Here is a 13,994-nt window from a genome sequence, read left to right as displayed (position 1 = left end):
CCCTTGGGCTGTTCAGTACATTTTATTCATAGTATATGAAGGGGGAGGAAGAGACTCAGACACTCCTTTATATATATCTTTTAAAATTTAAGGCCATTTGTGCTTCGATTTGTGACAGTATTAAAATACTTGTGTTGCTTGAGTTTAGTAAAATTAATTACCTCAATAAAAATAACAGCAAAAGCTACATATAAACAGCACCAGCAGGAATTTAGAAAACTGGCTCCAGTGTGAAAAATGCTAGCATTATCACTGTCTGAAGTGATGCAAAGAACATCTAGTTCAATCTATCATAAAAGTAATACTAACAATCTAAACCCAGCTAGTAACCTATTAGTACCAGCCTTCAAAAGACAAAAAAACCCAAAACCTTGGATCTCCCCAGTCCTACGCATTGCCATGTGTCTTATGTCAGCGCACAGCTTCCAGACAGCAAGTGCACTAATGAGGACAGCATTTCAATTTCTCTACTTGCTTTTCTATGTTAAAAATCAGGGCTATTAAGAAAAGTAATGCTCATTTAGCATAAAAAAGCCTTTCTATCTGTTGATTTCTGTGATTTCATATGGATTATCTTATATAAAAACAAGCAGCAATGCAAACAAGACTTAAAGAATAAATACACAAAGGATCTGTGTACTTTTGCTATACAGCCTGCTGTTCTTTCACAAATAGTAATGGAAGATCTATGTATTCTAACAAAACCTCATGGCCACCAGAGGACAAGTCTAGTAATTGGAATTATCTCCATTTAGCCTTAATAGGATGGAAGTTGGTTTTCACTAGCTTGTGATTGTAACAAAATGCATAGATATTCATCAGTACTGAAAAATACGTAAAAGGGACAGATTTTGAGCTCCCTGAGTTAGTATAATTACCAAAGATTTGCATGACTCTCAGTAAACAGGGCAACTCACACACTTGGTGTCAGTCAGTGAAGCAAGTCCCACTGAACGCAGTTGAGTTAGCCCTACTGGAAGCTCGACAAGATCCTAATTGTAAATATTTCTCCTAAACAGAATTAGCAACTTATAAATCACATAGGGAAGATAACAGCCATCCATCATCATCTCACAACTAAATCACCTAGGAAAAATGTGTCTCCAGACAACGAGCACAGAACAGACACAAACGCAGGTGCTCCATTGCAGCTGGGCAATGTCTGGCTCTTTCCTTGGCCAGCCTCAACAGAGTAAGAGTTTAGTCTTCTCTGTATTTCAACAGCTCTCTTGTGCTCTATCTACTCCCTTTCTGCCCTGTTCAGGTTTGAGGTGTATTTGCAGTAGGCAAACAACCTGGCAGCAAAAACACATGATCTACATCACTTCCACAAGTACCTCAGTTTATCAGGCCATGATTACAGGTCAACAGAATCAGCTATGTAAAAGCTAGTTATTCAAATAGAAATAATATATTGATAAAAAAAAAAACACTCAAGTAACACTACAATAAAGTAAGGTTTAAGAGCATTTTCAAAAATGGAAACTTCTACAGCCCATGGAGCAGTGTCTCCCTCCTAATTTACCAAATGCATCCTACCATTCCCATAACAGATCCATCTTCCTCACACCCACAAATGTAGCAATTCACTGTGGAATTAATTTACAGATTAATATTTTAAAAATGAATAATCCCTCATATGCCTTGTGACCACCAAGCATACTGTTCCTTGCCTTCTAAAGTACTAATTCCTCAGGTAGAAGGAACATATATATGAATTCAGATGATGAATAAGATGTTTGCCATTTTCTCCTATGCACTCTCTCAGCTCCTCATTTAAAGAAGATACAACACTGAAAAGGTTCATAAATTTCGAGCACTATTAATATAAGCACCTTTGTATTTTACAGTCTGCAGGAGGAAAAAAACTAAAACCTGCAGCTCTTCCTCAAAATCTAAATGATGAGCTGGAAAGTAGAACTCCCCTCTTTAAAGGGGCCAAACTCTCCCCTCCAGTAGACAGTGTCTTCCATCCCCAAAAGACCAAAATCTCCAGTTAGTTTTCACTCAGTCAGCTCCCTGAACCGATTCATCACATGAGCGATGGTGCTGGCTGAAGGATACGGATGGGGCGGGACTGCGTGGCCTGAGAGCTGGTGGGGGTAGGCAGCCCGGATGGGATCACGCAAGCTGTGTTGGAAGCACACCCAAGAGAATAGAGATGGTCTTCATGGCTTCCTGGAAAATCTCTCCAGGAACTACAGAAGCTTCTCTGAACATAAATGATCGTAGTTGTTTGAGGCAGATGATTGAATTTGGATGATGTAACTATTCCTTCTGTATTTCAATTTTCAGTCAAACTAGAGCATAGATTTGCAAAATTAAAATATATCATAGATATGGTCCATTTTTACAGCTTTGTTATTTTTGTCAAAACACCTAATTCACAATTATCATTAGCGAACAACAGAATGATTCTACTAATAATTTTCATGCTACTAACCAACTAAACCAAAAGACCTGTAAACAGCTTAGAAAGCAACTACACAATTTGTTGAAAAGACTGCTTTCTGGATGATTTTTTTCAGATTCCTACGTCATCTGTAGCTATTTGGACTGATGCTATCCACCTGTATCAACAAGAGTCATTAGCAAGAGAAACCAAAATAGCAAACTGAGTATTTGTATTAGTATCTGGAAAGTGAAGCACAGCACGCTGTAATTTTGACATTTTAGAATAAACTCCTAGATTTCCCCTTTTCACTTCTAATTTGCAAATATCAACCCAAGACTTCTTGCTGAAGGCCTCAGCACCAGGACTCTTTGGAAATCCATCTGCCTCAGCTCTGAGCAAGGACAATTCTGCTTAGCTCATGAGCTCACCRGCCACCAGTGCCAACCGCAGCTCAGCACTGGGCTCAAGGCTGCGCTCCTGATGACGCGCCTGCAGGCTGGAGGAGGTACCTTTCCAGAGCTCGAGTTCATCCCCTTTTTAGCTGAACTGGTTTATTCACTGGAAGGAAGACGCAGGTCGCTTTCCCCAGCAATGTTCACATGCTTTGGGGATGGAGACTTGACGATATGAAGACTCTACCTCCTCCTCCAACTCTTTCCTCCCCCAGCACCCACCCCAAGAAAGCAGCAGGAGGAAGTTTGCACTGCCACTGTCTGGGGAGCACATATCCCGTGGGCAGGCACACTTCCATTTGCCAAAGCTGTCAAGCCAGCCCTTTCTACAAACACTAGCTTGAGACATTAAAAAAATACATACATATATATATATATTATATATATAATAAAATGTTTTAAAAGTGGCATACAGAGTGCTAAAGTAAATGCATAGTAATTAATTGGTTTCCTGGGTAACCAAGGGCAAAGCGATCACATTTGCCTGCTTAAAATTAGGCTCCGGTATTTGCATTTTGACTTTCAAGAGCTGCACAACTTCCAGGTGTCCTGAGCGCAGCAGTTTTGATTACACCCTCTCGGGAAACACAGAGGAGTCAGGCCACAGCTCGGGGAGCACCAGGCGGCAAGCCGCGGCTCCAGCACCAAGCACAGGAAGGGCACAGCTGGCACCCACACCAGCACCCCCGGCTCGTTGGGGTCGAGGGGAAGCGACCTGTCAAGACTGCGATCAAGGCGAGACTCTAAACCTGAGCACTTCACCTAGAGAGATCTGCCTATGTAAACACAAGCACAGATCCGCTCCCCGCTACTAGAGAGCATAACACGAAAGGACAGCTCCAAACCCGAGCGTCTGACTTGCGCGGGAAAGTACTGGCAGAAACCCAGCAAGGAGGCTTGGAAAATTCCCCTTGCCACCCCGCTCAGCGTGCAGCTCTGCATTTCGTTAAAGGGCAGCAGAGAAATGGCACGGGGTAAGCGGTTAATATCCTGCATAAATCCACTGCACCAGCCGCCCTCGTGATGGACCTGCTGCCTTGCAAGCCCAGTATGGTGCTCCACAGGCTTCGCCTGCCTTTTTTGCCTCCCATTTGTCAGTATTAGCAAGCATGAGATCTCTGTAATGAGCTGTGCAGCAGTGATTTAAAGAATTACTCCAAAATCTTATTTACCACATGAAAAGTGAAATGCACACCCTGGCAGATGGGCAATCATGAAAGAGCTTTTGGTCCATCTAAATCACTTTTATTTCAGCAATAGATAAGCTCTTGTGCAGTTTTCTAAACCAAGGAATCAGACATCTGGAGACCTAATTGCCATAGCTTAAAACTTATTTTTAAACTAGTTTTTGCATCTTTCTGTGTGTGGGAGGCCGTATGCATGAGAAAGAAAATGATACTGGCTGGCTAAGCAGTGATTTCAATTGCTTACAAACAAAAGCTATTATGCATGTTTTTCTCTGCTCTGYACAATACTGGTCAGCTCTCAGTGTAACTTAATGAAAGGATTGGACTCCTATGGGGTATACAGTTGCCTGGGTGGGTTACAACGCTTTAACAGACACAGTACATGCATGTAGTTCATGCAATTCAGTAAAAAACCTGCTAAGAAAATAGGAAATAATAACAGGAGCTCTCTGCAGTTCACTCTATTTATTTATTTATGAGAGAGAAACCTATTCACTCAAATGCAAAAAAAAAAAAAGTGACAGGTGGTGAGGATGCATCTGAATTTGTTTCAGCTTTTTAAGGAACGGAGTCATGGGAATTTTCATCTTTCAAAATAATTTGAAATCCTCAGAACGTTATTCTCTGTGGTGTTTCCTCGAAGCTTTTCTCCACTAATTTAGGCAAGAACAAACAACGCTGAATTTTAATTAACTGTCAGGTACATCAGTGTACGTTCCAAGCCTCCTCCAGGAAACAACTATTTTTGAATTTAAGATAGAAGAGTGTTTATAACACAATAAATGAGCTGCTCTTCTTTGCAGCCTAGTGAGTGTCAGGCCCTAAAGGTAGTAAAAATTTAAAACACAGCATAGTTTTCCATGCCACGCAACCACTTCCCTAGAGAACACTCTATATTCAGAAGCAATGCTTTTAATTTAAAAATACACACACATGTACAAAACATAGCCTGAGATCAGATACTCAACAGAAAGTACACGTGCCACTACTAAAAATGAGACGCATTTGAGCTCAGGATAGGATTTCCCTGTCTAGATTCTGCAACTTTGCCATACTGAGCTTTTTGTTTCGCTTTGGCCATTAAAACAGCAGCAGCGACTTGAAAGAAAACCAAGGAATTAAGTAGGTCATGGTTACGAATGCTCTTAAACCTGACAGAAATTCACCTCCACGGCTTCGGTCGGGATTTCTCTCCAAAATTAATACAAACTGAGCTACTCTCCCTTTTCTCCAATTGCTATGATGCCATTTAGGTCCAAAATCTCTGCCCTGTTTTTGGTGCAAAACTTGACGCCAAAACTTCAAGCAGAACCGGGAACCTTCACCTTCATTAACGAAGTTGGAAAGCTAAAGAGGAGGGAAATAGCGAGTAAGAGTGGGTATGTGCATACAAACGTGCGCGTGTTGGGGGGCCTCGGGGTGACACGCACGGGTCCCCCCTCTGCTTCCCCTGCACTGAGCCTTGTCTCGCTCACTGCGTGCAGCCCCTCTGAATCTCTGCACTGCAATAAATTGACTGCAAAAAGCAAAGACCATTTGAGTCTAGCAGGCAATTAAAGTGAAAAACTCTGCTTTTGTTCAAAGCCTCATTAAATATCATTACATTGCAAAAATGATGTAAAGGAAAAGTGAATTATCTATATCCTTACATGTCACTGCGTACTGTATACTAAGGGGTCTTAATACAACTGGGAGTCACACTTCTAACACCAAAATGGGGAACTTGGATCAAATTCAGGGCCTATTCAGCACTCTCTGCTCAAACCACCCTCTTACTGAAAGGAGGCTTCCTTAGGCTATTAAACCACTTCAATACTTACATATTTTTATGCCATTCCAATTCTATTCGACATTTTTGGTTACATTTATAACATTGAAACAGGACTTTGAAACTCTCATTTTGCTTTGAAACACTCATTGCTCACAATGAAACCTGCAAGAACATTCAACTGTATGTAAATCCCCAATAATACGTTGTCTCAGTATAGCACAGGCCAAGACAATTGCAGTGGTCCAACACAATTCTTACTCAGTAGCAACATTTATAGTAAAGTGAAATCAGTGCCTAAAACAGAGAACAACGGGTTAACTCCAATTCTCAGTTACAACTGAGAATTACAACATAACTCCTATGAAACCTCCCCAGAATAAACTGCTGTGCGATTTCATTTTCACCATGCATTCCCCATTGCCCTTCTTCAGCTAGCCCTGCAAGCAGAAGGCCACCCAGCGATCCCTTAGCAAAGCAAAATATTCCCGAGTGGCAGGAGGTGGGGAAGGGCAGCGCGCGGGGGGGGCGAGGCAGGGGGTCTGCACGCACCTGGGCAGGGGACCCCCATCAGCAGCAGCCAGCCAGAGCCAGTGCCCTTATTCTGCAAAACAGTTCCCTTAATTTGGAAAAAGCAACTAAATTTTAATCTATGAAACAAACCGTGACAACAGTGGTCTGTAAGAGCTCAGCAATAATATTCCAGTGGTATAGGCCAAAACATAGTTTGATCTATAATTCCTTTCTGAAGATACAAAAAGTATTATAAACAAGCAGTATTATTGCTTTACAAGTAGGAAAAACTACACAAAAAAAACTCTCCGCATGACTAGTAAATTAATAAAATTTGCTCTCATTCCAGAGAAGTTATTTTTCTTCTCTAAAATAGTCCATTTCTATTAAGTGCTTTCTCAAACAGCATCTTGCAGGTATCTTCTACATACAAGCATTTAATTATACTGTTCCTGAACAATCCCTCTCCATCAGCGACTGGAAGCCTATATTAAGTGTGCTCCCCCATCACAACTTGACACAGACCACGGTGGGGGATCTCACTCTTTTTGGACTGTTAAAGTGATCCACAGCAAATGCACTGCTTTCATAAGCTTGCACTACAGAACCCATAAGGCTGCTACAAAAAATAAGATTATTAAGGTCACTTTACACCAATGTGCATTAGCAGTCTTTCAACCTTAATTCTCCCTTCAGATTCTTCCACAAATGTTTTAATTTTTTCCTTTCATTAGAAACAGATCCTAATCAACAGTGAAGCCAACTTACTTGGTAAATTTATAGAAGAGGCACAGCATTTGAGAAACTTGGTAATATATAAGCAAAACAAAAGAGACTATGTACATTAACATAACGTAAAGTCCTATGTTTATAAATTCTAAAGTATCACATAACAAACTTCTTAAAAGACAATCATATTGCATATTCTCTGGCATCAAAAACAGTATCTTGAGTTTGTTTGCATTTGCCACCACTTCAGGCAGTGCTACAATCGTGTGTTTTCCTGATAATGCTGTTAAATTTGTTTACTTTTTCCAATCACTTAACTATACGTGCATGTGTCTTATTAGACTGCAATATTGCTCCTTAAGTTAAACATCAAAATACACATTTGGTATTCGGATACCAATATTCATCCTATGAAGACAACTTAATTGTGTTTTGTTTTTTAAAGGCAAGAACAAACATTGGTTTTCTGCAACTGGGCGTGTTGCAAACCCTGTTATTGCTAGCATCAGAGGCACTAACAGCTGCTACCCTGGAGCAGGTTTCTTGATCCATCCCCAACTACAACCATAGCTACCCAGCTTTCCAGCATCTTTTTTTTTCCTTCCAAATACTTAACCCCAATAACATCCACCTCCTTTCCTGCACCTAGCAATACAACAATTACCTGCCAACTTTCACTCCAAAATCGTAAAATCCCCCAGAATCACTAATACAAAAGATTTTCTCAAAGACTAAATCTCCCAAGCTCTTCTGCAACTTGTTGGGAGCTCAACCTGAGCCATTAGCTTTGGATGACAAATACATGGATAACTTTGGAACAGAAACTATGCACGAGGTGTGGCTGGAAAGGAGGGGGACTCCCCATCACCCACTGGCCACAGCACCACAGCCAGCAGCTGGACAGAGGAAACCCAGTCCACAGTCAGCCCCAAGCGCTCTAAGAGGAAACAACTAACAACTCGTTTCTTCAGAATCATTTCATGATCACTTCTGTAGCAAACAGATGCCGGTACAGACCCAAATGTATTCTGCCCGTGGCATCCCCACTTCATTGTATTCGTCTGTCACACAGAAGCCGCTTTCTCATGCTGTGCATGTGCAAGGAAAGCAATTTTCTTCCTATCTATGCTGTAGTGAAAGAATTATTAGATAGAAGGGCGGCCTTTGTGGCTGATTCTCTGTAACAGTGAAACAAACGCTAGCACAAAACAGGATTCTTTTTAACAGACAATCCTAAAACAAAGAAAGAAAAAGAAAAATGAGAAAATTAACAGAAGCGAATACAAGTTTGTGCAGTAAGAAAAGAATCTAACAAAGCGTAATTTACTTGTGGGAGCTTCTCATCATGGAGTTTTTCAGCATTCTCTAAAATCATTTCTCCAATAAAAAGAAAAAAAATGATGAGAAACATTTAATTTTTTCTGACCTAATTTTTTTTGTTCAGTGCAAGATCCTTCTCCTTCTTTCTTGAATGAATTGGAAACCTGAGTAATAGTTCTTCGGTTGTTCACGATCCAATGCCTCAGATGGCAGGTTTGGGCCATATCAAGTATATATCCTTCCAAATCTTCAGCAGCTTTCTCTCAAGAATTAATGCTGATGAAATCTGTATCATGTTACATAGATTCTCTGTTCAAAACAGGAAGGACCAGAACAAAATGTATTGCCAGGAAAGAGGTTAAATCAGAGCTGCAGTCCTACAGCATCCTTCCTCTTGCAGTTTCTCCCCAAATGAATCTTCAGCCTTAGTCACCACAAAAACCAAACATCATTTTGATTGCTGTATGGCCAAAATGCAAGGTTTCCCCCGTTACTGCATATGTTTATGCCCACACACACGAAGCGCCATGTCAGCAGCCCCTAGCCTGGTGGCCTGACACACATGCACTGTGTCCTGTCTCAAGACTGAGAGGACAATCACRCTGCAGTCACACGATGAAGGACACATCCCATCATACGCGGGGAAAGGGCTGCAACATGTGGTCTGTGAACGTCTCTGACCTACTCAACTGAATCAAGGCCATGACTACTAGGAAAGCTATCCTACTGCAGGACTACGAAGAAAAGTGCAGTAGTTTTCACTATAGGCTTTATCGACCCTCTTCAGCTGAATAAAGTGGCTGCCAACATTCCCTCTGCTTCAAGTCTCATTCCAGAAATCTTCGTGCACGCAAAAGCCTCAGCCATACACCTGAGGTGTGTCTCGGCGAGCAAAGGAGAAATGCAATGTCTGGCAGTTTACGGGGAGTAGCTGATGCTCACCTCAGTTCTCCACTTCATTACTAGATGATACAATAGGTCTGACTCTGCAGCTGCATCCTCAGGTGACACAACAACACTATTAGACACATTRAGAACATTTTCTTTAAATAACAGAGATTTACAGTAGACTGAATTGCAGGCGGCTTCCTTTAGGTATGGTACATTCCCATCACGGCTCTATGGACCAGAGCAAGCCTCGAACTCCAGCCAAGTTGTGCACTGCGTCTCCTACTGCCACACATGATGCAGCCTCAGTTCGGATCACAGCACACTGCCTGCACAAGCACTAGAAATGCATCCTTCAGGGCACAGCTTCAGAACTGGTTCCTCCTACATCTACATACTATCACATGGGTATAAAGTTGTTAGCACCATTTATTCTTATCCCAAACTTTTTACATAGAATGTCCACAGTGAGTCTCAACCCTAGTTTTTTAGAGCAATTACTCTTAATTGCTCATGAACTTCATGGCGATGATATTTGCAGCAGAGGATCAGTCAAAAAATAAATGCACAACAGAGTTTTGGCCTGAAATTTTAAAACATGACTGCAAATGTTCTAATATGAGCACTAAGCAGAGGCAGGAAAATATATACTATCCAGCTATATTCTCACCTTAGCTCTATTTCTCAAGGAGCTGTTCCTGTTAATCTGTTTCACCTAGAGTCCAGATTGACCTTTTCTCCTAACTTCATTTTCCCAGACCTTCACTTTCTATAAAAGAATCCCAGCTAGGAGGACAGACTAAGACTAAAAACACTGCTTTTCAATAGCTTCCTTATCTGTCACATGGATGAAGGATAAAAAGCCCATCTTGAACACAGATGCAGCAGGCACACTAATATATTATGTAAACCACAGCAAATAATTTATAGCTTCCTAAAAGCAGCTCCTTTTAAGGTGCACTGCTGATGTAATACAAGTTACAAAAAAGAAAAAGTAGAGCATGGACTTCAGCGTGCAAAACCTCACCTACAGAGTGTATTAGTAATGAATGAAAAGGAAACCTGCATCCCCCTCTCAAAAAAAATTTTTATCTCAGCATAAATTTTGCTTCCCTTCATATTTTGTTCACTGAAAAGATCCAGGCTCCATAAACAAGGATGTTGAGATTTCAAAACACAGGCTCACTCTGTTATGAATACACTCAACTAAATACTGGAAGATACTTCAGCATTACGTTTCAGTTAAAGGTCAGAACGGGCATCTTTTCCCTCTTCTTCACAAACAATATTTATAGAGCATGCATGGGCACATTTCACTTTACGTATGGTGCACAGACTTGCTGGCATGGAGAACGGCCTGTCGCACAGCTATGGCATATCGCCTAAACAAAAACGTGCCAAAAGCTGGTTGAGGCACCTAAGTTACTACTAAACACACACACGCACGGCTTCACAAAGCTCTGCTGCTTCTGTGCTGTATCCCTCAAAGGCGTATTTCACAGAATCACAGAGCAGCCAGGACATCGTCTGGTCCTACCCTCTCGCTCAGAGCCATCCCTGCCTAAATAAACAACTAACAGAGCATCAGATCCCTTTTTGATTAAGTCCTTCAATACTTGTTCAGTAGTGGCACTACGAGCACCAGCAAGGCCACTCCTGAATGAACACACACGTTTCTTTGCCAAGGAAGTGGCAGGAAAACAAAGGAAATGACAAAACAGTAAAATCTGAAGATATGATCAAGTCTTGAGCCAAGTTCATTGTAGATACAAAGCTGTATTCTTCTTATTCCCTCCTCTATACGTAGTTTTTCATTTTTATATTTATAGTAAATCTCTCTAAATAGAGGATTACATTTTAAGGCTTTAGGATTATCAGACTTCTATGTAGTCATTGAGATTAAAAGTATTTAATCTAAATGCATTTCTAGATATATTGGATGAATGCTGCATCCAACTGTTGAGTGAGGGGTTTCTTTATTATTTTTTATTAGTAACAAGACACTTCAAGCTTGCCATRCTCAGCGTCTCCTGAGCTAATTGTAGATGATACTTCTTTAGAAGCTAGCAGTGCAGTAACTTCTCAATTTTTCAAGTAAGGCTGATACATGATTTTCAATATTCCTATTAAATCTAAGGAACAAAAGTTTAAAAAGCTTTGAATAAATCAAGTTATCTGAAGCAATTGACATTTTCAACCTCTGTAAGTCCATTAAGAATTTGCATTTTGAAAGAAAGTGTGTCATTTTAAGAATTCATATAAGAAATATTGCCTTTTGGACTTGCTGTGCCATCTGTTATATAGGTGGTTAGTACTAAGGAGTCTTCTTTTTTTGGCAGTGTGGGAAAGCGGTTGCTTTTTTCTTCAACAACACAAGCAAGACCTTTGTCCGAGCAATTAAAACTCAAAGAAACAGGTAAGTAATGCAGTCACTTCCCACGGTATCTAATTAATCCATGTCAAGCAGGACAAAGGTAAGTTTACTTTGGCTTAAACTTTACCAGAGCAAATACACCACGGAAATGTGTGCGCACTACTGTTTCCAGAAGGATTTTTTTTTCCTTCATTTTTATAATTGAAGCCTATCTACATTTGACTTATATAGGAACTAGGGAATCACACACCTGGAATGTTTATACACCTTCATTCATTATTTATTAAGTTCAGTGTTCACAGTAAGAAAAAAACCAGYCAGGTCTCCTGTCACAAATATTTTCCTGTACTAACATTTAGATACATGGTACCATCAACCATGAACACATTGTTTTCTGATAATAAATAAAATCATACTGAAGTCTCTTCARTATAATAGTAGTATTTACTGGATACTCAACACTATTTATTTTCTTGACCAAAAATGCCCAAATTAAAAAAACCACACAATTTTTGGATTCACACTAAAACTTCTTAGAAGCTTAGAGCCTGATCTCCAATCAATTACAGATTTCCTAATCTATGTTGCATGTTGAAAAGGAAAGTGCAAGTCTTTAGTGCATCAGATGCATTTACAGTCATAACTGGGAATATATGGCCCAAGACAACATAATTTACTCTATCATAGCTCACTTCTGTATTGTATTTCTTGCCATTCTGTGAAACCACTCAGTATAGAAAAAGGTCAAAAAGCATCAGTGACAGTTTTACTTCTTACATTCTAATTCTCATACTGCTGAACAACAATTTATACATAACAAAAATGAAAAATACCAAATCAGACAGTTTCACATCTGCTCTACACTTTTCAAATTCCCATATTTGCTCTTCTAAAATTCTCCTCTTCCATTTGAATAACAAAAAGAATAATTTCCCACACATCAGCTGGGCTGTCAAGTAAGCATATTTCAGTACTCTTCTCTTCAGATTTATTTAGTAATTTGTTTTTCACCCTGATGTACTGTAATTTCATAATCAATGTATTCCTGGACTCTGGTATGCACTTTAAATGAATGGCTGAGTTCCCACACAAGAAATTATTTTTTCTTATTGAAATATGCATCAAGCCCAGTATTGAGAATGAGTCYTGCCCGTAACACTCCCCAGATATGCCTTCCCCCACCAATGTCCCCCACCTAGAAAACTACTAATAAATGTTTTTAATGCCTCTCCAGGCATTGTTTAAACTACTAATAGCATTGGTATTGATTTACAATAATTTCATATTTCACATTCATGTATTTTATAATCTTCTACTATTTCAACAGAATATTTATATTGTTACTTAGAATAAAATCACTGTCCTAAAAAAGTTGCACTTGGTTATTTATCCCACCCAGCAATTACAGAAGAGAAACACAAGGTAACTAATGGGTCTTTTCACAGAGGGAAAACCCAGAAAAATAAAGTCCTTATAGCTCTCTGAAAAGTCATAAAGAAATCTACAGAGCATCTCTGTTTCTTCCAAAAAAACAAAGAGAACATATAAGCATACAGCCTGCACAAGCAATCGGCATAGGTTTTATTTATATTCGTATATATAACATCTGTGCCAGTGGTTACTAATGCAAAATTAAAATAAAAGCTAATGCCGTTGTCTTCCTGCAAAGGAACCATTAGGCAGGCTCGTATTTTACATCAAATTTCAGTCAGCAGTGTTTTCAAATTTTAAAAGATTTTATATAAGCTGCACATGTTTAGTGCCAAAGATATTTGTCACCAACTTGCTTTGCTGATCTCTTCCAACAAAACATTTATAATGCCACTGTATCTTATAAACTGGTTATTTGGTTTAAATACTGCTCCTACTAATCTCATCAACAGCTTTCRAACATCCTTCTCAAAGTATTGATTTAGATCTGGTGAAAACTAAACAGCTTCTTACCATTCCGATCCAATATTTCCCCCGTCTGGAGTCCAGGAGCAAGGAGCTGTTGCACTGCTTACTAGAGACACCGGAGGCTTTGGAAGCAGAGAATGTTTTATGTGGTTAAAATGTATCACCACTGATTATATTTCAGTCCTTCAATTCCTAGCCTTGATGCTTTGGAAATCAGCCAATCCAAGCGATAAAGAGGTTTGCAACAAGAAGTTGCAAAATTTGCACAGAGAACGCTTCATAAAAATATTTTGCTTCTTGATACTTGTTTTTTATATCTGCTAAATGTTAAAATAAATCCTGGCTCCCTCTTCCCTCCTCCTCTTTTTTTTTCCCCTTCAAAATGAGATTCATATATTGTTCATAAGGGACTTTAGCACTTGCTACAGCTAGGCACAGTGCAGACAGGCATCATGCCAGATTACACATA

At 39.8% G+C, this 13,994-nt stretch overlaps 1 protein-coding gene across 1 annotated transcript in view; it reads right to left on the bottom strand.

The window, feature by feature from the left end:
- The window catches only part of PLD5 (phospholipase D family member 5), a 139,275-nt gene extending 125,658 nt beyond the window's left edge, over positions 1-13,617 (bottom strand). The window contains exon 1 of the mRNA XM_085298250.1: positions 13,571-13,617. Within this exon, the coding sequence (XP_085154376.1) occupies positions 13,571-13,573 (3 nt within the window). The 5' untranslated portion in view covers positions 13,574-13,617. The remainder of the gene's footprint in view (positions 1-13,570) is intronic.
- Positions 13,618-13,994: the final 377 nt, after the last annotated feature.

Source organism: Rhea americana, unplaced genomic scaffold, assembly GCF_003343005.1.
Source record: "Rhea americana isolate MKP2758 unplaced genomic scaffold, rheAme1 scaffold_137, whole genome shotgun sequence".
NCBI lineage: Eukaryota > Metazoa > Chordata > Aves > Rheiformes > Rheidae > Rhea > Rhea americana.
The sequence above is the reverse complement of the archived record's forward strand: the minus strand, read 5'-3'. Positions and strand labels throughout refer to the sequence as shown.